We start from the raw sequence: 22765 nt of genomic DNA on the forward strand, positions 1-22765 counted from the left end.
TAGGTACCATCTGTAGACGAGCTAGTAGTAGTCGTCATCAGTGTATTGCTTCTAGTACTACTAGAAGTCACAGTAGTAGTAGTAAACAGAAGTGGTACTAATTCTAGCAAACTCACTAGTCATTTTAGCAACATTAGTAATACTGGAAAAATGGCACTAGCAATAGCACATTAGGACTGCAATGCTGCCAGTGATAGTACCAGCAGCAACAACTGCACGGGGCCATACTTGTCAGAGTGATGTATGTTTGATAAATTCATGCCTGCGAAAAATGAGTATCTCAGGGTATTTAGTATTTTTGGGGTACATGTGACAGGATCATCGGCAATAGAAATTGATGGATCGGGGTGTTTGATTACCAAGGAATGTACATTTGTTTTTGGAAAGTTATTGGAAACCAATGTACTGTGGACCGCATCGGCTCTCTTATTTTCAGTCAGTTCCTGCTGCAGTTGTTTATGGCAGTTCACAAAATAACTGACGGTCCAAGTAAGATGTCCCTAACCCGAACTTTAAATGTCGCAAGCAAGGTATTTGAAAGTATTAACAGCAATAAACACATTTCATATTTTCTAAATGTGTATATTGCCAATAAATGTGTACAGATCAGTGTTCGGCCGATGTCTATTTAGTAAGTGCAGCAGCTTTGGTGGAGGTTTGTAATTATGCGAGGTAGGGGATGGAATGCGAGGGCAGGTGAAAGCAGGGTGCCAGAAACTGCTATTGATTTTTCATAACAGGTGATGGTAGTTGCCACCTATGTTCTATAGGTAATGTAAGATAACATTAAAAAAAAGAAAACACAACATTGCCTGGCCAAGTGCTACTCTGCAGCCTGCTTGGTGCGACAGTGTGATGGGGGAAACAGTCCACCTCTCAAGATGGCACAAACCACCACATAGACCTGAAAGCAATTTGTCAAGCTCCACGTCCTCTGTATACCACTCAGTATAGACCGTCACATGGCTTAATTGATGGGGAGATTTATTTGTACATTAAAAATGACATTAAATCGGCAAGTACGAACTTCTGAATGCATCACTTTATCCCTTAACATAAAACAATAAATAACACGCGAACAGCAGGGCAGTCAACCCAATCCAGACTATACATTTTCTAACTCAACAGTACTGCAGACGCTATGGAAGAAGAATTGTTTACCACCTCTCATGAAGACGAGACCATAAAGTAGATGGACAGGCGGTTTAGCTCACCTTTAGTTCTGCAGGATTGTTGGGAAAGGTTCTGTCCGACATTAGTGTGGCATGGTGCCTGATCCACTGGATGAGGTAGTTCACCATATTCTGGTATTCGACCCACTTCACTTCCACATCCTAAAACAGAACATCATTTTTGTAATTTCTCTGCACGTTCTGTTATGAAATATTCATACTGAGTGACAATCAAAATATACAAGCCTGAAGTACTAACATGCATGTATAAATGGGCATGTTACTCAGTAATGGTAGGTCAAAGTGTTCTTTTTGTGCATGCACATTGCATTAAATCATTGAGTCAGCATTGGCACTCCCAATACGCGCAGTATCCCAAAGGCACGGTGTATACATCTTTTCTAAAGGATACATGCCCAGTCCACAGCACGTTCCTCAATTTCACAATCTGCCACAGTAACAACTCCCCATGGAACAGTAACTCATATTAGGAGCCTTCACAAAGCGCTGTCCGTACAGCATGAAACATGTATTAGCTAAACCATACTTTCATGCAATACCAGTATATTTGGATACCTTGCAAGTGAAAACCTTAGCTATGACGTAGAATAGTAGGTATGTTTCTGGCTTGGGAACCTGAAGACCTGGGTTTAAATCCCCAGTGCAAAGTAGAGCTAAAAACGGTTGACTGACTCATTAATCCAGCTAAAGAAAGCACACTACGTTTTGACCCCTGGTCTCAAAAACAAGAAGGAGGGATGTCGCCCACTGAAATAAGTGGGTCGATGCCAACCACTTCAGTTTAGCCAGGACTTGAGCCCTGCTTGCCTCTGATGCCTCTGCCAGGTGCACTTCAACCCCAGTAATATCTGCTAAAAAAAATCCAGGATTATGCCACAGTGGACTGCATATGCCCAGAGTGGGTATTACATGTATGAGAACAAGGCTTATGAAAAGCAATGCAAATAGATAAGTAATCTGAATTCTCTCAAAAAAAGTTATAGCTGTAGATTCACACCAAGCGAACAGTTCGGCAAGCAATAACCAACATGCGAGGAAAGACCTGGGGCACCACCAAGGGACACTATTTTTTCTTGCTGTGATTGGAGTTCAGGGCTTGAACTAGTGCCAAAATAATCTGACTTCCAAAATTTGATCACACATGTGATCGGTGTCAAAATATCATCAGTTTTGTGACATATTACCATCCACCAGGACCATGATGGGACGTAACCGAATCCGACTACGGTGTTATGTTCGCCAGTATGTTGTAACAATAAATGGAACAAAAAGTAATGGCCCAAAACAATGTGAATTGAAAAAGGCCTTCATGAAAGAGCGAGAGGCACCCGTCCCCAATGATGTCATTTGTTGGGAATCTTTGTCTTTTGCTCAGTATCCTGACAAAAGGGTGATTCTGGGAACATGTAAGATCAAAATAGGTGTGTGCGTATGTGCAATAATAGGCCACCGTTTTGTGTATTTTTCAACAATAGTAAACTGCGCTGAAGAAAATATGGAGAACTGTATTTATTTGGAATTCAATACATCACAGTACCAATAGACTATTGATGCGGGTGACATTTTGGGAATGAAGAGTATTTAAAGAGGAACGTTTTATGTAAAAATACCAAGGCAAGGCCAAGAACTGAACAATAATGGTGCACTTGAAAAAAGAGAGCATTTATTTCCCCAAGGAATACGGCAGGCCCAAAATGCGCGTGGAAGAAACATTACAAAAAATACTGAAAAGTCTGGAAAATGGCCACGAGCGCAAGGGATCTGGAGTCCCAGCATACAAAGAAGAGCAATTTGTATATGAAATGTCCCGTGTAGAAAAATGTGTATCTAATTTGATTCTGGTTGTATTTAAGGACCGTCTTTTATTGTGCAATTTGAGTACAAAACGAAATTGTAAAATTGCATGGCCTAGTGCAGCCCTATGTAAAAAAAAAGCTTTTCATTTTAATGGCTGTATTTGCAGAGCTTTCATTTGCCTAAAATAACATGACGAGTCATACAGGGTTATAAATAACCAATTACAATCAAGTTCCATTTCGTTCATATATATTATATATAATTGATTGTAGCAAGTGGTTCTAATTGTATGACTAGAGTTAGTCACATATACACTATGCATTTTATCTCATGGCGATATTGCACAGCCCAATTAGCACTCTGCACTTTAATGGGTAAATAGCTGTTTGCACTGAATTGCAGTAGGCACTTTATTGACATGGCCCTGATTCATGGATTATTTGCGCTGAAAAAAACAGGATTTGTGGTCCATTCTGCCTGCAAATCCCCTTTTGTTAAACAGGGATTTGCAGGCAGAATGGCGTACGAATTCCGTTTTTTTTTCGGCGCAAATAATCCATGAATCGGGGCCAACATGTGTTCACACATTAGTTTCCTCTTGAGTCAATTGCGGTTTCTGCTCACTGATAATGAATCATTTGCCCCAGGTTATTGGCATGTCGAGCATTATGTACTGACTATAGAGTTGCTACAGAATTAGACATGGATGTTGCATTTTAACTTTTGACCTATACATTGCTCGTGAAATTTTGTTAATTCTCAGTTGCACTTAGACAATTCAAGATGTCTGACATATTTCAGCTAGAATTAGGTGCATCTACCATAGAGACTGATCCATTCCATTAGGATCATAGAGATGTAACACTATACTGAAGTCAATTTTTTGTTTCCCTTGTATTTGACCAAGTGGTTTGTTAACCGTGAAACGCGTCATTGCTTGTTTTTCTCTGTTTAGGAAATATTCAAACTACTTTTGTTACAGAATTTGTGGCGAATTATTAATCGCAGACTGAAGGATTAACTCCTGCTATGCTTTTAACTTGAAATCCTTGCATTTGGGATTTAAAGTGACCTGCTTGAGGCTGGAGATTGAAGTGGGGATGTCTTTAAATTGCTCATCAGTGAACCAGAAGCACTTAGTGAAATTACATTTCCAGACCTATCCAGTTTAGAAATGTGAAAAATGAACACATGGAGAGTACACACAAAGGGGGTATACAGTGTTAATAACGAAAAATAATGACAAACATTTTCAGTGATACCTGAATAATGAAAACAAATTCTACATTTTTAATAAAAGTATGTGGGGGTGGGGTAAGGGACATAAAGGGGTTGTGGGGTGGTTAGTAAAGCAGGGGAAACAATGGGTTTGGGGGGACCACCAAATAAAAAAAACGACATTTGTTTGTTATTTAGGTGTCACTAAAAATGTATGTTTTTATTTATGGTGTCGTTTTAAACACATGTAACCACAAAGGGCCTTGATGGTCCAGTGTGGGCCTGTTCAGAAGATCTCTAATGGCCAGGCCATACATATACAAATTGATTCAAATCCTGGGCTTCAAAGGCCTTGTCATAATTTGTCATGGGCCCAATTATCTCCTAAAAACTGAATTTGTCCAAGAAATCAAGGAAATGGTCACAGAACTCTATGCACAGCAAACGCTCATCTGCCCTGAACAGATTTAAAAGGGCAGTGTGAAGAATCTTACGGATCCCTCACTAAAACCCTGCCTAAAGTCTCCTCCCAGATGCCATGGGGAAGGCAGACATTTTCTGATCCCAACCCTGAGGGTGGTGTACTGCGGGAGGATCACCTGGGAGGAGACAGGGCCCAGGGTGGTGAGGAGAGTCTGTGGGGTGAGACACAATATTTTCCCGCTGACGGGAAGCCTCTTCCCAATGTACCTAAAGAGGTAATGGCTTATTGTCTGTCCCTAAACATCATATTAGATCTAGGATTGTGAACCCTAAGGTTCTAAAATCTGAGAGAACTTTAGCAAAAGAGAGATCTTTTTGGGTATCCCAAACTAAACACCTTCCTCAATCCCAAGGGTATAATGTTAAGGAGTATGGAAATGTGTCTTCAATAAACCACCTTCCTTTGTAACAGCTAATTCTCATAGCCCCCTCTTATAAACTTAAAGGGAATTAAATCTACCCATTCAAGTAATTCAAATATTGATAAAACAAACTTTGTTAAAGGAAGGAACTAAAGTCCCAGAATTCCAAAAGGACTGAGATGAGGAAGAAGGCTGAAGAAGCATGCATATGAAATAGTCAGGCAATTAAGCCTAACAGCCATTGTAGTAGTCCGGCAATTGGGCTTAACAGCCATACCTGAAAGAACCACTAGAGGCATAAAAGGCCTCCTCAGGTGCAGGCAGGAGGAAGGAGTGGAAGGAGCTGGAACTTGGCTGGAGTGCAGGCTGCAGCAGTGGAAGCAGAAGGAAGGCACAAGGCTGGCAAACCAAGCAGAAGTGGGAGAAAGAGGGATGCCAGAACATGGAGACAGCAGGTTCTGAGACAGTCCTGTCCTCTCAAACTCTGAAGTGCAGAGGCTGTGCAGCGGAAGATGTGCTGGGGAAACTGGGTTCCCTACGTGAACCTTATTGCTGTGGTTGCAGAGCTGCTGGCGTGTCGGAGACTGAGGCAAGAAGCAATTGTCAAGCTGAGTATCTCAGGAGTAAAGGGGACACCCAAAACAAGTGGTCGGACCAGAGATACCTGTTCAGGAGAAGGGTGTGAGCCCCCAGCGAGCCAGAAGCAGTGGAAGTTGTAGTAGAAGTCGGGCAAGCAATGTGACCCGAAGAGCAAGTGTTTCAGAAGCCGGTGAGTGAAGCACAGCACTCTAAAACATTGTGCAAGCCTTGCCGGAAACAGTAACCAGCTTCTTAGCCACTTGTGTAAGACCTGAAGCAAGTTGAAGTTTTAATAGAGGGCATAATCACAGTGCTTTTGAAATGGGATAAGGACCCAGCCCAGTGCCCCTCTTATAGGCCGATTTCTTTGCTGAATGTTGATGCAAAGATTCTGGGAAAGGTGCTGGTGCCCGGGTTAGCTGGGGTGGCCCCATGCTTGGTGCACCCCAGACCAGTGTGGGTTTATAGGAGGAAGGGACACTAGCATGAACCTATGTCATCTGCACCATGTAATTGACCTAATGAAGGGCTCATGTAGAGAGATGGGGTACTAGAGGCGTACAGGTTTGGGAGTGCAATCCTGAAATGGTTGAGACTACTATATCAGTACCAGACGGCGAGGGTCAGAATGGGCAGGTGGGTGTCTCGGGGGTGGACACTGGAACGGGGGACGAAACAGTGATGCCCAGTCTCCCCAATTTTATTTTCCTTGGCCCTTAAGCCTTTGGCTCGATATTTCCAAACATAAATCCCGGAAACTGGTAGCTTGGCGGATAGAGTGGTCCATAACATTTCGCTTTATGCAGACAAGATCCTGTTGTACGTGGATAACCCGATGGAGAACATGCCGGTTCAAAATCAATGTTATTTCCACTGGCGGCCCTTACTGCCAGAGATGGTGAAGTCCTCCCAGATTGGGGTCTTCGATGGGAAAGGGAATCCTTCAAATATCTGAGGATTCAGATTTTCCATGATATTGAATAAACGTTTGTGTATTTTTATTTTTTATTTTGTACATTTGTATTGCGCACTACAGCCCAGAGGCATTGAGGCGCTTTTACATGAAAGTGTACATAGGCAAGATTACGGTTACAACATGTGGTTACTTGGTTACAATGGAGATGATTGGAGGTGCTAGGTCACAAAATACAGTTGGGTATATTTCAGTGTGTACAGGGTGAGAACTAGGGGTTAACAGATCAGACAAATGGCCTAGTTTTGATGGCTTTGCTGAAGGCTAGGTGAGAGTTAATTCCCCTGAGGTGCGAAGGTAAGGCGTTCCAGTTTGTGGCAGAAATGGCTGGGAAGCTGGAGCCACCTGCACGCACTGTGTTTTCGGCATGGAGATCAGGTTGGTATAGGCCACCCTCGACGGCCTAGAGGATGTTGGCATGGCTATGCGCTGGGCCAGGTAAGGGGGTGCAAGTTCATGGAGGCATTTGTGAATGAGGGAAAGGATTTTGAAGATGATTCTCTCCTTAACGGGAAGCCAGTGGACCTTTCTTCTCAGATCAGAAATGTGATCCTTTTTTGAGAATCCTGTGGCGGCCCTGAGGGTGTTGTTCTGGACCATTTGGAGTTTAGCAATGATTTTGCTAGATGTACCCCCAAGGAGAGCATTGCAATAATCCAACCTTGAACCAATCGTAGCCCTAGCAATGGTAAGGCAGTTCTGTGAGGTTAAGAAGGGTCTTGCTGCATTGAGCAGTTTGGAGTAGTAGGCCGAGGAAGAGGCAATGGCATTGACCTGCCTGTTCATAGTGAGATTAGAGTCGAGGTAGACCCCCAAGTTCTTAACTGTTTGGGATACTGCAATGGATATATTATCAATAGTGAAGGAGCACTAGTTCTTGTCGAGGTTACCCAGAATGGTTGGTGACCCAATTAGCAGAAGCTTGGTTTTCTCGCTGTTAAGGCACAGACAATTTTCTGCCATCCAGGCTTGGATAGTGCCATAAATGGAGTTAAGGGTAATCCTGTCTGCCTCATAGTCACCTGTAAGAGGGATGAGCACCTGGAAGTCGTCAGCATGGCTGGTGTATGAGATGCCCAGGGTACACAAGGGACGGGCGGTTTCGGGAATAGAGGACTCTGTGCAGTTTTGGAGGAAACTTCCTATCTCACTGATGGGAAGGGTGGCTCTCTGCAAGATGGTGGTGCTCCCCAGGCTGCTGTACATTTTCATAAATATGCCATATATTATTGAAACAAGTGTTCTTTACAATGCTAGGCAGGACGTTGGGGGAGATACTATGGCACACAAGGCAGAACCGGGTGGCAATGACTATGCTCCAGCGGTCGTGGGAGGATGGGGGGGACTGAATCAGCACGACTTTGAGCTTTACTTTATGGTGGCGCAATTGCAGTCTGTCGCCCATTTGAACGCAGCCCCATTGAGGCGGGAGGGTTGTAAAAGAGCTCTTGGGAGGGTTTGCAGGGCACAGACAGGATATGGTGTTATTGTGGAACCTCATTGGGGACGAAGGTGGACACAAATATCTTCAGAGTGGTGCAGGAGATGTGGAAGAGACTGTTAGGAAGGAAGAAAGTCAAAGGTCTGTACGGTAGGGTATCAATCAGATTTCATAGAAATAAAACCATTAGGCTGGCGCTGAGGAATATAGGACTGGCTACCCTGAAGGCGAAGCAATGTACTACAGTCGGGGGAGGTAAACTGCTCACGTTCGATGAATGGAGGCAGGCATATGGGGTGGTGAGTGGACACTTCCTTACCTATGCCAAGGTGGTGCAGTGACTGGCGGAGTTGTGGGAAGATATACGAGAAGAACCGGAAGGGAGCCCGCTCATGCCGATGTTGGTAGAACTCTAGGGCGGGGGAGGAAGAATATCCTGGGTGTATCCGGCACTGCAGGTTACAAGAGCGGACAAGGAATTAGCGGTTAAAGCAAAATGGGATGGGGATGTAGGGTCACCTATTTCAGAAAAGACCTGGGCAAAAATGTGGGAACAAGTTAGGAAGACATCTCGAAATGCCAGATTCCAACTCACTCAGTTTTATTACCTACATAGGGTGTATCTAACGCCAGAGAGGTTGCATGTAATATACCCATCGGTGACGCATGAGTTTCCGCAATGTGGGCAGGGTCACGCTGGGTTCTGGCATATGGTCTGGAGCTGCCCAATCATTGTACGATTCTGGGAGGAGGTGATGGGACGCCTGAACACATTACTGGGAAGCAAGTATGAATGTACGCATGAAACATGTCTGTGGGGTTTGTTACCGGGGAATAAGAGGTACAAAGCAAGAAATAAGATTGCCAGGTGTGTACTTGTTCTGGCTAAAAGGCAGATAGCCATCGCATAGAAGGGGGGCACAGGGTCAGTTGGTACGGCAATGGCTCCAAGATGTGACTAGGTGGGGAGTGGCAGAGGTGGGATATCTGCACAGGCACAGAGACCCTGAAGGGGAAAATAGTCTGTAACTGGACTCGGGGCAATTGTTGAATGAGTTACTATCAACCTAAGACTTGCGGCCCTCCATGAACTGGCTCATTAGGGGCAGGGCGGGAGAGGGGAAGAACAGAGATGCTGGACGTTTGGGGGCGCTTGGAGCTATAGCGAGAGACAGTATGGACTAATAGTGAGCCACACAGACATTGTTTGGCAACTGAGGGGCGAGGGGGCAGGGGGAGGAGGTGGGCCTTGGATTCGAGGTATGGGGAGGGAGAGAGGGGAGCGGTTGTTGGAGAGCTTTGTGTTACCTAGTCATGGTTTGTTGCATTTTTTTGAAAAACTAAAAAACTTAGTAAAAAAAAGTTTCTAAAATAAATAAAGAATGGAGAAAACGAAACTCATCAGGTCCTGTGAGAAACCTGAAGGTGTCTCACCTGCTAGTCCTCAGGGATCTATCATCCAGGTGGCCAGGACATGGCCATCGCTTTTGGATCCAGTTCCTGGGTGTGGACCAGTAAGGGAGGATCACCTGGGTGAGGGCTCTTCAGGGAGTTGAAGTGGGACACCGAATGGCGAGACTTGGTATCCCCTTCCCTGTAACACCTTCACCCCATCGTACCAGGTAGGATACTTAGGAACTCAACCCCTCCTTTTCCAACACAAACACTTTCTCACAGACTGCTCACTGACTAACACTCGAGCCGTATACCTGACATGTCCCAATACAATGGTCAGGCAATTACTGATCATTACACACACCTGACTTCCATCAAACTTCCCCACACGGATAAAAAGTGGAGCACGAAAGCACACTCTGAGCGAGGCAAAGCACACAAGGAAGCAGCAGTGCCAAGATGGCAGTTTAATACAAGGCGAAAGATGGCAAGAACGAAGAGGATTGCAAGGAGGGAAGTGCCCTTGACCTTTTCAACAAAAGACTGTTACTTTCATGAACCTTCGAGAATAGGAAAGTTAAGACCAGGAATCATGGCTGAAGAATCCTGCATTGTGTGTCGGAGGTACCCGGGGCACTCCTGCATCGATAGTCAAGGCGGGGAGAATCGTTTACCGCCGTGGTACTGTCCTTGGCTCCTACAACAAGGCAGCACAAGTGAAGTCAGCACAGCCGGTGAGTTGGGGAGACCAATACCAGACCGGTCTGTGTTGAAGCCAAGGCTGCAAGCGGCAACATTGCATAGTGAAAACTGAAGCTAAGTGTATGAAGCGTATGTGGCAAGCGACGCAGACGCAAACCTAATTAAACATCGGATGAGTGATTGAACTTTGAAGCCAAGAGCAATACCATAGACTGAGTGGTCTGGTACCACGTGGGTGCTCATTTGAACGTCTCTGTTGGAAATCCAGCTGAAAGGTGGCAAATGTGAAAAGTGATAAAGAATTGTGAAATACACTGAAGTGGTCCCGCAACAGGTCAAGCAACACCCTGTGCACATTCGAAACCCTTTGATAATTGAGGAAAAAGTATATGAAGTTGATCTGAGCCCGACTGAGGGGGATCCGGGGTGAACAGACACACCCAAGATTGAAAGCATTGTGATAAGAGACAGATCTGAGCCCGGATGAGGGGGATCCGAGGTGAATAGAAATGGAGACAATCTAAAAGAGGAAAATAACTTAGCGTTTATTTGTTGTATCAGGCCTTCTTAATGAAGAGACTTTCAAAGACAGAGACTTAGTTGGTCACAGAAGGCCCTGTTGCTAATGCTTGAACTGTATCCTTGTGCTAGAGAAGCCAGACTGTGCTAAGCTCAAGTGTACTGCCTTATCCCATGCTGAAAACGTGGAGAAGGGAGGCCAACGGCCTGAACATCCTGACATATCATTTTGTGAACACTTCTTTCTTTTGCGTTAAATTGTTTCCCCACACTATTTGTATTTAGCGGTAAGAACTGAAAATAGGTTTATTAGTAAGGCCCTTTTATTTTGACAAGACACCACTAGGATTGCATTATTATTATTTACTTTACTTTCGTATTTGTACCGAGCAGACCAGTTACCCATAGGCTTATGGGCGCACATATAACATGACACACACACAGATCCAATCAGGGGATAATTTCTTTTTTTTATCAGTTGACCGGTTTGGTAGAATCAGTTCAACACAAAAGGAGCGTTTTCAGTTTTTTCTTGACAACGTTGGTTGATTTGGCTTCTCTTATAAGGGTAACTTTTTCCATGCTAGTGGGGCGGCTATGCTAAAAGCTCCATTAAGAGCTTTACTGGATTTACAATGCCGCGTTTTTAGTTCGGATGCGTTATTGGACCTCAACTGTTTCAGGTTTTTTTTCTCAATGATGCATTCATTTAGATATGCTGGCATTAGTCCTAATGTGTATTTATGCGTAATCAGCATAATTCTGAATTGGACCCTGGCTTTTACAGGCAACCAGTGTAGTTCACGCCTTGCCTCTGAGACATGATCCATCGACTTCAGCTTCTTAATCACCCTGACCGCTCCATTTTGAATAACTTGCAGGCGGTTGATCTCAGATTGGGCAATACCGGTCAGGAGACTACTGCAGTAATCGATTCTGGAGCTTATCGCTCTAGCTATCATTTCTGCATTGTCTTCTGTGATGAACGGATGGAGCAATTTAATGTAATAGGTTGAAGCGGAGACCAGACTGCTCACCTGTGCCCTCATGTTTAGACTTCGATCCAGGGTTATGCCTAGCGTTTTGACTTTTTTAGGTACTCTATCTTATTATTGCCAATGGTGAAGCTACTAAACAGAGGATCAAACTAAGCGAGTTGTTTTCCGTACCGACCACCATGGGCTCAGTTTTTTCGTTATTAAGGGCCATGCCATTTTGAACCATCCACGTGTGGATGAGTTTGAATGCTTGATTTATGCGATTTTCATCCAAGCCATGATAGCCGGATAGTGGAATGATACATTGCGTATCGTCGGCATAGTTTGTAAAGGTGATTATTATTTTGAGCCAAAAGATCGAAGAAAGGGACCATAATAATGTTACAGAGGGCGGGCGAGGTACAGGCACCCTTTGGTACTCCAAATAATAGCGTTGCTGGTTTCGTTTGAACTTTCCCTGTGGTCACTCTACATTGTCGCTCACTCAGGAAGGAAACTATCCACTGTGTCGCTTGATCAGAAAATAAGGCAACATTGTTTAACCTGGTGGCCTGCTGTTATATGTGCGCCCAGGTCAAAAGCAGCGGATAGATCTAGGATTATTAGTACTGATATCTGACCATTGGCCATGCTTTCGAATAGTTTGGACTTCAGGTCGAGGAGGGCCATATCTGTTCCATGGCGTTGCCTAAATCCTGATTGGAACTTATTAAATCTACAGATGGTCGTAGCTTGCACCCATCTGTAGATTTAGGATTAGATGGGCGTTTTTCAAACCCTTTTTAAACTCCATAAACACCCTTGAACTGTGGTCACTTGTGTCTGTCTTACTGTTGATACCATGCCTTCCTTACATGGCCCAACATTCCACGATATTCTTTTAACTAGTGTGTATGAGATCACCTCACAAATGCAAAGCAGTCAATTGAAAATGTATTCCACTTAAGACAGCAGAAGCCGTTGTTGCTTAGCCATAAACTTACATTTGCATTGATGCCTTCACCATCTTCTGGTACTTTGGGAAATGCATCATAAAGTGACGACACATACGTAATTACTGACTTTTCATCAGGCGAGGAGACATCCACATCTGTCAAAATTTCAACAAAGAGCCGGGATTACAGGTTTGCCTACTAGAATATATCACTTCAACCGTACTGAATATTGAATTCTTGCAGATTATTTTCAACTATCTGACTGGTTACAAGAAACAGACAGGTTGGTAGGTGGTCAGACAATCGGATCTGTGCATCGGTCCAAAGACATTCCAAACACAGCTCACCTTCAGGATCTAGAAGTCTTGTTACACCAAGTTTTTCAGCTACATAAAAAGCATTCTCTAAATTTGCAGTGTTGCTTTGAACAGCAACGATATTCATGTCTATCAGGTCCGGCCTAAAAATGAGAGAAAAAAATTATAGTTACTGCCAGTAGCTCCTTCGAATGACTACACAGCGCCATCATACAACGCAAAGTGAAAGCAGGATTAACAGCATTTTAAGTGGTTTTTATTTTGGTCTTCACCGAAGAGCATCTCCCAAAGATCACATTGAAACAGTGGGAGCTACCTTATTTTGTGGGACCAGTAGTCTGTCCCTCCACTGCCATTGGATCCCACCCTCTCCAGCCTTAAACGGCCTTACAATGGTATCTAGTGAACATTTTGCCAACTAAAATGTAGCCAGTGAAAAAGGTGTGGTAGAAATACCATTGCAGTAAAATAGTTGCCAAGCAAAATGTAAAAAAAATAAGATAGAAAATAAATCCCCCAATGCAGTACTGTAAGGGTATGCAGTGGGGCTAAAGGAGGGATGGGAGGCTTGTGATTGCCGGGTTTATGGTTACGATAGGGGTTAGGGTTAGAATACATATTGTACGAATTAGGGCAAGGGTTGGGGTGGTTGTGGAGGGCTGATGATGGTGTTTGTTTAGGGTAGAGTTAGTGTCAAGGTAGTGTTAGGATTAACAGAATATGGTCTTGGGTTACAATTAAAGTAAAGAATAAGGATGTTAGGTGAGGGCTGGTGATGTTGAGGTGGAGGGGTTAGTTAAATCTAGAGGTTAGGGAAGAGTCAGGGTGAGCATTGGGGCTAGGGCTTGGGGTATGGTAAGGGTTAGGGGATTTAAGAAGTGCTAGTGACGGGGGCTGTAGTTAGGGTCACTGTTCATTTTATAGCTTGGTATCATGTGTCATGCAACTAAGATGTGTTGGAGTGCTGATGTGTTAGGGTAAGCATAAGGGTTATGGATAAAAGAATGGTTGTAGTTAGTGTTGGGTGTAAAGGTTAAGGATAGAGTGACTATGGAGGGCTGGTGACTGCCTGGATTAATTAGGGTTTGGGTCTTTGTTAGGGTTAGACCCTTGTACTTTTGAGTGTTTAAAAATAGCTTTTTTGGCGACTTATCACTGGCAACAGTTTCACATTTCTTGTATTGAAATACTACATTTTGAAAACTACTTTTTGATGACTACTTTTTCACATTACTACATCTTCCTGGCAACATTTTCACATAAAACCCTTAACAATGGGATTTGATTTGAAAGGATTTAGGTGTCTGTGACATAGCCACAGTAGGCCCATCATACCCATCTGCTTCCAGGTTTTAGTACTTTCTAAATACTGCTCCAATATTATTTCTCTATGTTCAGAATTTATGGTAAAATATTGTGCGACATTTACTAACCAAACTCGCATGTTCCCTCCATTCACAGTTATTTAATTTAGCATTTTGTTTTGTACAAAGCATACAATACTTTTAAACATATAAGAGACAATGCCTATGAATAAAACATGTACTTTTTCAAAGATTGTTCTAGGAAGCCTAACTCATCCCTTAGTGGACTAATGTATCTGCTACAGGGATCTGTGTTTGACCTCATGTTCAATTTTACATCCTGGCAGGTGCACTCAGCCCTTCATTTTTCTGAGGTCAATAAAATGAGTACCATTGAGTTGGGTAACAATAAACATCAGTTACAGTGCCAAGATGCCCCGCCGGAGTGAGCTTGAGCTCGATAAATACACCTGTTACGTTATGTACCTTATGTTCCTCGTGTAGTGCCTGAGCTTTCATTCCACGCCTGTCACAGGATGGAAATAGGGATTCTGAACCATGCTGTTGTGAAATTGGGATAATTACCCTATTCCTAGTTGACAACTTCTCAGCAAATTGTACAATATCAATTGATGCTGCAAAAAAGTCGAGATGGCAGTGTTGCCCATCTGAGGGAAACTGATGTGAAACAGCGCTATGCGTCAGCAAGATGAAGCATTCTGTCCCTTGTACTTAAAGCCGTTTCCGGAGGAAAGGGAGAGATCATCAAACATCGGATTCTGGAGAATCTTTTTCACCACTGTGTATACAAGTGGAGACAATGGGATGGTGTACAGACATCGGTAGGGATCAATGGCTCTCTACTACTGTATCCAGTGCTTCTAAAGGGGTTCATGGCTGAAATACCCCGAATACGAACAGATATCCCTGCCACCTGTGCACTAATAGCCTCTTCAGTTCTGCTTGATGGATGGATGTTAGGAAGGTGCCGCGAGGTAGGACTTATTGCCGGAGGCTGTTGCATACTGGAAGGTGGCATGCCCTCGCTGACCTGTTTCATGTAGTATCACTATGGCGTTTTACTTCATGGAAAAACGTGTATTTCTCATGAGGCAATAAAAACAAGTTGCAAACTCAGACGGTTCAGACTCAACTGAAGATGCTTCACGTAGAGTTCCCCTGGAGCACAGTCCAAAGGGCAGTAATTTAAGGGCTGCCACAGTTGTACTCCAAGAAGTCCAGAGCCAAGCACACTGGGAGAGGAAGACTGGGCCCCATTGTAACGGTTGGTCCTCCTTGAGACGTCAGAAGACCTACAGAACCCATGACACTAGTAATTAGCAAAAATAAGAAATAGGGCTCAGCTGAAAAGCTTATTTCCCAGCCAAGCACATGACACTATTTACATGCTGGTGTACATCGGGGCAAATACCCTCAGGAACATCCAAGATATTGTTGTGTTCAGTACCGGTTTGGAGTAACGTTGTCGAGCAAACTGGCAACTTCCTTGAATGTTTTAGATGTGTTTATCTTCATTAGTTGGGCACACCACAAACGGATTTCTTTTCTTGGCGCTCTTATCAGCACAGTACAGATCTTTCACAGTCCTAAACAAGGAGGAAGGTTTGAAGTTCCACTGTAGCAACACCATATAAGGTAGTGTCGAGATGGAGATGCACATTATTTTGCAATATTGCAAAAGAACAATTTATTCACCAGGGTAATGTTCTTTCTGGTGGATGGTTACTTCCACTGATTCCACATTTTCAGATATATATGTTGCGGTGCAACTGGAACCAGTAGACGTTTGTACCCCAGTAAGGGGCACAGTTAGCGTCAACTTCATCTGATAACCGACCCCATAAGTGACAACGCTGTGCGTTCAAAAAGTGGTACAACACCCCGTGACCTCTGTTCCACCGCCTTTCCACATGTTCAACAGCTGCTGCAAACATCAGGGCGAAAAAACCTATTTTTTTCTGTATGTTTATACACATCCATAAGAACATTACCCAGGTAAGTAATTTGTTCTTCTAATGGATGGCGTCCTCCCACAGATTCCTCATCTTCAGATAGACTCCCATAGCAGTACGGAATATAATGGAGGTTGGCAGAGAGCAAAGGTGTGGACAGACTTGGCATATATCCTGAACCAGGGCACCCCTATTAAGAACAGATGTGGCTGCCATTCCTATCGTAGAGTGCACTCGTAACCCTGGCTTCCTTATGAGCCTGCTTGTTGCATTTGGTTATGCAAAGATAAGACATTGAGTCATTGTTTGGCTACCTCCAAACCAGCTATTGGACCTGCAAAGGCCACAGATAACTGGTCATCTTTCCTTATTTGTTTTATCCTAGAAATTTAAAAGCTGAGGGCCCTCCTGGGATCTAGGCAATGTAGTCTTTCTTCCTCCTTGGAGGAATAAGGAGGTGAATAGAAAACTGGTAGCTCGATTTTGTTTGTTTTTTGATTTTATTTGGGAATGTTGAAATATCAGAAATTACCTTGGAAAGAGGGAAAGCCTTACCCGCCTGGTGATTTTAGATCCTAAAAATTGAGGTAGTGGAGTTTTCTTTTTTTTGAACTCAGTTAACAAGAGTGCCTTGTTTCGAAAGGGGCGGCCATGAGAAACGTCATCAAATTCGGATCCCATGATGGGACGATGATTTGTCTTGGTGAGAGCATGTTTATCAACCCCTTTAGAAACTGCACCACTGTACAAGCCCTGTCCAGGAGTTCTCTTGAAAACTGAGATGGTTGTCGGGTATCATTTCACCATGCAAATCTGTAATCCTCATCTGGCCATTGACAATAAAAACTGCACTGATGGAGTTGGGCAAACAATGGGGTCCAGATCCCTCTCCCTACATCAGGCACAACATTTATTCCAACACCAATTGTAGATGCCTTGGCAGCGGGCCTCGGAGCAGAGAGGAAAACGTCCACAAACTCTTGACAGATCCCAATCCCTGTTACCTTAGCATTTCAAGAACTAAGGATGGAGATTCAGAGTGCTGAGGATAGGATGGAGGACTGTGAGAAACCAGAGGGTGTCTCATCTACTAGTCCCCGGGGATCTCTCTCTCAGGTGGCCAGTGCATGGCCATTGTCTTTGGATCCAGACCCTGTCGTTGGATCAGAGCGGGAGGATCACCTGGGTAGAGGGGTCTTCGGGGAGTGGGGGTGAGGTGAAAGATGGCGAGATGCGGTATTCTCTACTCCCTTTCGTTTACACCTAACCCATCCTATTTTTTAGGATTCTCCGATGTCCCAACCCCCCCCTTTCCTACACACACGCTGGGTCGAGGAAGAGGGCAACTGAGACTAAAGAGGCTAACCCTTACATATTGCGTTGGACATGTCCTGCTAATCGGGTCAGACAAAGTCGGGCACTTGACTTTAAGTGCATACATCCAATACCAATTCGCTCTCATCACATGGATAAAAGGCGGAACATAGAGACACAGAACCTCTGGGGCGAAGGCAAACCTATTGGAGCAGAGCGATGGGACGAGAGCAACGGGTCGAGTACACAAGGAGTTCCCTGCAGAAGGTTGTTGCCTTCAACAGGCAGTGAAAGACACTTGACGAAGGCCTACCCCAGACAAGAACGCTGCATTGTGCTTCAAGGATGCCAGCGACCCTCCCGGGTGAACTGCAAAGTTGGGGAGGTGAGGCCAAGCCTGTGGTACTAACATTGACTTGTGAATTGAAAAACTGTAAAGACAAGACAGAAACGCACACAGCCAGTGAGTTGACAAGCGATATGGAAGACCGGTGTGTGTTAAGGAAAGATTGAAGTTGAAACATTATATCGCAAAATTGAAGGCTGCACTCGTGTGGATGAGACGTGAAGAAAGGCAAACCTGTGAATGAACCTTGAAGTAAGGATAGCTGTGAAACCAGCAACACTGAGTAAGAGTGGTCCGGCAAAAGGAAGTAGCCCACTCGAAAGCCTCTGTGAAATGTGAAATATTTGTAATGATAAAGTGAATGAACTGTAAAAGTAAAGTGATCAAAATGAACTCAGAGAAAAGGGGAGAGTAAAAAGGTGAACGTTGAACTTTGGTGCTTATAACATAGAACTGCCCAGACTAAGAAGCACTGGGACAAATAACACGAGTGTGAGCTGAAGGGAAAGTCAAAGTGGTCTTGCGGAGGTCTGTAGTAAAAGCCACGCACATTCCAAAGTCTTCAACATCCGGAATCGATCCGAGCCCAACTGAGGGAGACTGGAAGTGTAATGAGCTTGGGGAAGGGAGCCCCTTCAAGTGCTTTTCAACTTTTGCTTTGAAAGGTCTGAGCATGACTGAGGGAGACAGACATGAACGTTTGCTTTAAGAGGTCTGAGCCCGACAGAGGGGGACCGGTGAGAAAGTTTTGTAGAACTGTGTTTTGAAAGCTGGAAAGAGAGACTTTAACAAGAGAGACTTTAACGTGGAAGGCCAGACGGGCCTCGATCCACGTTTTGAAATGCCTTTGTGTTGAGAACCTGAGCCAGAGTACAGGGACCACCTTACTCCGTGCTGCCTAACATGGGTAGGCGAGCTGACTCAGCCACATTTATTCTTTATATGTGAACAATGATTTTCCTTTGCATACATATTCTCCTTTACGCACGTTTTGTATAAGAAATAGGGCAGGCATTAGGTTTTGTTAGTTTAGGCCATTTTGATTTGACAGACTCAACTGGGACTGTTTTATTTATTTGATGGTCAAGACTGCATCCATCCTAGTTATAGGGCAAGGTAGGAGTTTTTCCAAACCTAGAAACTTTAATAAAGCTTTTAGAAATTGTACTTTTTGTGTCAGTGTCATACTTGCGATACCATGCCTCGCCTACAGAACCTCACCTCTGAATTGAGACAAGAGAATCCTCTCTCATTGGCAGATGTTGCTGAGGGCAGATAGCCATTCCAGAAGGTGCACATACCATGTCCTCCACGCCCAGTCCAGAGTGATGAGAATCGTCATCGTTTAGAACCTTTGCAACCTCCTGAGAACCTGTGGTCTGATGGGAATCTGTGAGAATGCATAGAGGAGATGGAAGCCCCACTCCACTGTGAACGCTTCCCCTACCCTGGGGAAATTGCCTGGAGCAAGATGGCTGACACTTCCTTTTGGCCCAGCTTGCAAACCCGTTCAGCTGAGGGGGTTCCCCAGAGGTTGAAGATTTCCACAAGATCCTCCTCGCACAACTCTTACTGATGCGAGACTGTAGGCTGCCTGCTCTGAGCAGCCGCCAATACATTCTCCTTTCCGGTTAGATGGGTTTCTGACCAGGAGACCTGGTTCTCCAACGCTCAGAACCGAAGCTGCATTGCCTCCCTGCAAAGGGGCAGTGAATTTACTCCCCTCTCTTGTTGAGGCAGCCCATGGTCACTGTTGTCTGTCAGGATCAGGACGATATTTCCTTCATGAAAAGTAGGAAGACTTTCTGAGTCAGCCTGATTGCCCGCAGCTCTAGCAAATTGATGTTTAACCCCGTCTCTGTCAATGACCAAGTCCTGCTCACCCAGAGATCCCACAGGTGAGCAAGCCAGTCTTTTAAGGAGATATCTTTAATCAGTTCCCTCGGCCATGGTTGCCAGAAGGGCTCTTCTGCCTTCAAATTCTCCTTCTCTAACCACCAGAGCTAGCCGGGCTGAAACATGGGTCTCCCATGATTTTGCAGTGTTGGGACCACTGAGACCTGAGAAACCACTGCAGCATTCTCCGCTTGCGGCACCAAGAAAATGCAGTACGCCATCAGGCCTAGGAGGCCAAGGTACTCTCTGCCTGACAGAGTTCTGGAACCGTCTGACCATCTGAAGGAAACTCTGCACCCTTTCCTCAGCAGGAAATACTTTTCTGAGCTCTTGGGCTCCGATGAAAAGGAGCATCTGAGACGGTGTAACCTGTGACTTCTTGAAGTTGAGGGAGAAGCCCAGGCTGTGCAGGTGGTAGCATATGCTCTGCAGATGTGTAATTGCTTGATCTGGGGATATGGCTTTGATGAGCCAGTCATCCAGGTAGGGAAAGACGTGGATACTCTTCTTCCTCCAAAGCCATCAGCTTGGTGAAAACCCTTGGGGTGAAGGTAAGCCTGAACGGGAGTACTCAAAACTGATAATTCATCTTTACAATAAAAAAAACCTCAAGAACTTTATGTGCCTCTGATGAATGTGCACATGGGAATGGGCGTATTGAAGCTTGAGGGACAATAGTCAGTTTTGGATTTTCAGGGCCTACAAGATGTGGACAAGCGACAAGCATTGCCATCTTCACCTGTACTTCCTTGAGAAGTCTAAAGTCAAGAAATGATGTACTTCCAGACTAGAGACTTTGCAGCAGCTTTGGCTGTTTTAATCGTTTCTAAGAACATATTTTCCTAGGAGACAAAACAAGAGTTCCGCCAAATGTAATCTGTACAAAGTTTTCATCCACGCAAGTCGCCTGACCACCATGACTGTTCCTATGACTGTGACTGTTCCTATGGCTCTGGCAGTTGGCAGCGTTTAAACCCATCCACAGAGCCTGACAAATAACTTCTTCTTCGTCCTCTACCAGCTCTTTAAAACCACCCCTCACCTCTCCTTCAGGCATGTGCTCAGCCACCTCAGGTATCGCCTTCCGAAGGCCATATGTGTATTATGTGTATTTTGCCTATGCAAATAAGGTGTTAATCGTTTTCAGCGCCACACTGCTCGCCCATAAAATCTTTTTTCCTAGGGATCCAAAAAATGTTCTCCTCCTATCTGGAGGGTGGGGGTGGTGGCTTGAAAACCTGTACCGTTTGGCCTGCTGTGGCTGCTTGTACAGCCAGGCTTTCTGGAGTTGGGTGCATTGATAAGCACGCTGGGTCAGTCAATGTCAGTTTATGCTTTTTTGCTAGTTCTTTGTTTGCCATCGGTGCTGAGCATGGAGATCTCCAAAGGGACATGATGGAGCCTGCGAGCACGGGATTACAGTGGAAACCACTTCCCTGTGTGGTGCCCTGTTCAGGATGTCTGTTAAGCAATACTGCTATCTGGGTGGGACACCGAGTCCCAAGGAATCCACCTTTCGGATTGTGACACAAAATTGCATTTGGATGCTCGTACAGTGATGCCTCTCAAATTTCTAGGTGGGGGATGTGTCAAAGTCACTCGCGCTGCTGAGATCCGAGGCTAAGTTGATCAGGTCTACTTCTCTGCGGATAGTCATTTGATTTGAGCAAAATTGGGTCTGTCCTCCCCACTGTTCCAATGTTTAGAAACTGAAGGATATCCGTTCACTGCTTACATGGATTGGAAATACATAGCCCTTAAGACCGGTGTGCACTGGCTCGAGTTCAACGCCAAAAGTAGAACATGTGCATCAGTCTCTTCGGTGTGGAGAGTCTCGATGGTACTGCTGAATGTTTCGGCACCAATGACTTGATGACATTTATTTCTTCGAGAAGGGGCCCGAGGAGCTCATCCCCAAACACTATAAGCAAATCTTATAGGGATCAGGAATAGACATCTCCGAACCACAGTCATTGCACCATTTAAAACCCGAAATGTTGAAGGTCGACATTATGTCGTCGTGGAAAATGTTCTTGAGGAAAAGAGAGTTTCCGAAGTAGCATACTGAGCACACGGAAAAAAAGATCTTGGGTCATGGGGCGTCATGCCTCCTTTTGTACTCAGACGAGTAGCGGCACTGCAGACGGAAGTCAAAGCCGATGGACATGACGCTCCCTGCTAGGGTACAAATGTTTTCCAATGCCAACTGCTCAGTGAAATCTACTTCTGAAGATCAGGAATCTGTGGGAGATTGCCATCCATTCTTAGAAAGTAAACAATTATTTTGCAAACACACTGCGCATAAACACAAATTTAGTCCAAAGTGGTATAGTGAATTTAATTGTCACTGAGGTAGCCTGACACGTGTTTCGGGCTCTTGCCCTTCAACTGAGGCTGTGAGTTAGGTGTGTTCAGTGTGAACCTGATTAGGGTAAATGAAAGAATAATTTAGCATGCGCTCCACTGTCACTTGCAATTGCACTCAAGGGTTTATATGGAAGCGTTTCCGCGTATCAGCGTCTCCGCTGAATGGAACGAAATCGTTCCATTCAGCGGAGACGCTGATACGCGGAAACGCTTCCATATAAACCCTTGAGTGCAATTGCAAGTGACAGTGGAGCGCATGCTAAATTATTCTTTCATTTACCCTAATCAGGTTCACACTGAACACACCTAACTCACAGCCTCAGTTGAAGGGCAAGAGCCCGAAACACGTGTCAGGCTACCTCAGTGACAATTAAATTCACTATACCACTTTGGACTAAATTTGTGTTTATGCGCAGTGTGTTTGCAAAATAATTGTTTACTTGGTTCCTTATTTGGCGTTAGACTTGGCAAATCGCGCCTCCTGCATCCACCTGCAGCTTTACTCACTCCAACCAAATATATTAGATCCTTGCGCTGAACCTCAAACCCCCCCTCTTGCCACTCAATTTGGATTCTTAGAAAGTGGTTTACATGGTGTTTGTGGAGGTCTGGTTGTTTGCCAACAATATCCTCGCTGATTCTGGATTACTAAA

At 44.6% G+C, this 22765-nt stretch overlaps 1 protein-coding gene and 1 long non-coding RNA gene across 18 annotated transcripts in view; one reads left to right on the top strand and one right to left on the bottom strand.

Annotated features, from left to right (window-relative positions):
- DST (dystonin) overlaps window positions 1–22765 on the bottom strand; it is a 2190048-nt gene that overhangs the window by 990245 nt on the left and 1177038 nt on the right. For all 17 annotated transcript variants that reach the window (XM_069606170.1, XM_069606155.1, XM_069606164.1 and 14 more), the window contains 3 exons: window positions 12943–13055; window positions 12644–12750; window positions 1215–1334 (listed from right to left, as the gene is read on the bottom strand). In XM_069606170.1, coding sequence (XP_069462271.1) covers window positions 1215–1334; window positions 12644–12750; window positions 12943–13055 — 340 coding nt within the window. The remainder of the gene's footprint in view (window positions 1–1214; window positions 1335–12643; window positions 12751–12942; window positions 13056–22765) is intronic.
- The window catches only part of LOC138453382 (uncharacterized), a 58095-nt gene that overhangs the window by 11165 nt on the left and 24165 nt on the right, over window positions 1–22765 (top strand). The window lies entirely within an intron of this gene.

The sequence above is a fragment of the Ambystoma mexicanum genome, chromosome 4p (genome assembly GCF_040938575.1).
Source record: "Ambystoma mexicanum isolate Mex_15411 chromosome 4p, UKY_AmexF1_1, whole genome shotgun sequence".
NCBI classification, from domain to species: domain Eukaryota; kingdom Metazoa; phylum Chordata; class Amphibia; order Caudata; family Ambystomatidae; genus Ambystoma; species Ambystoma mexicanum.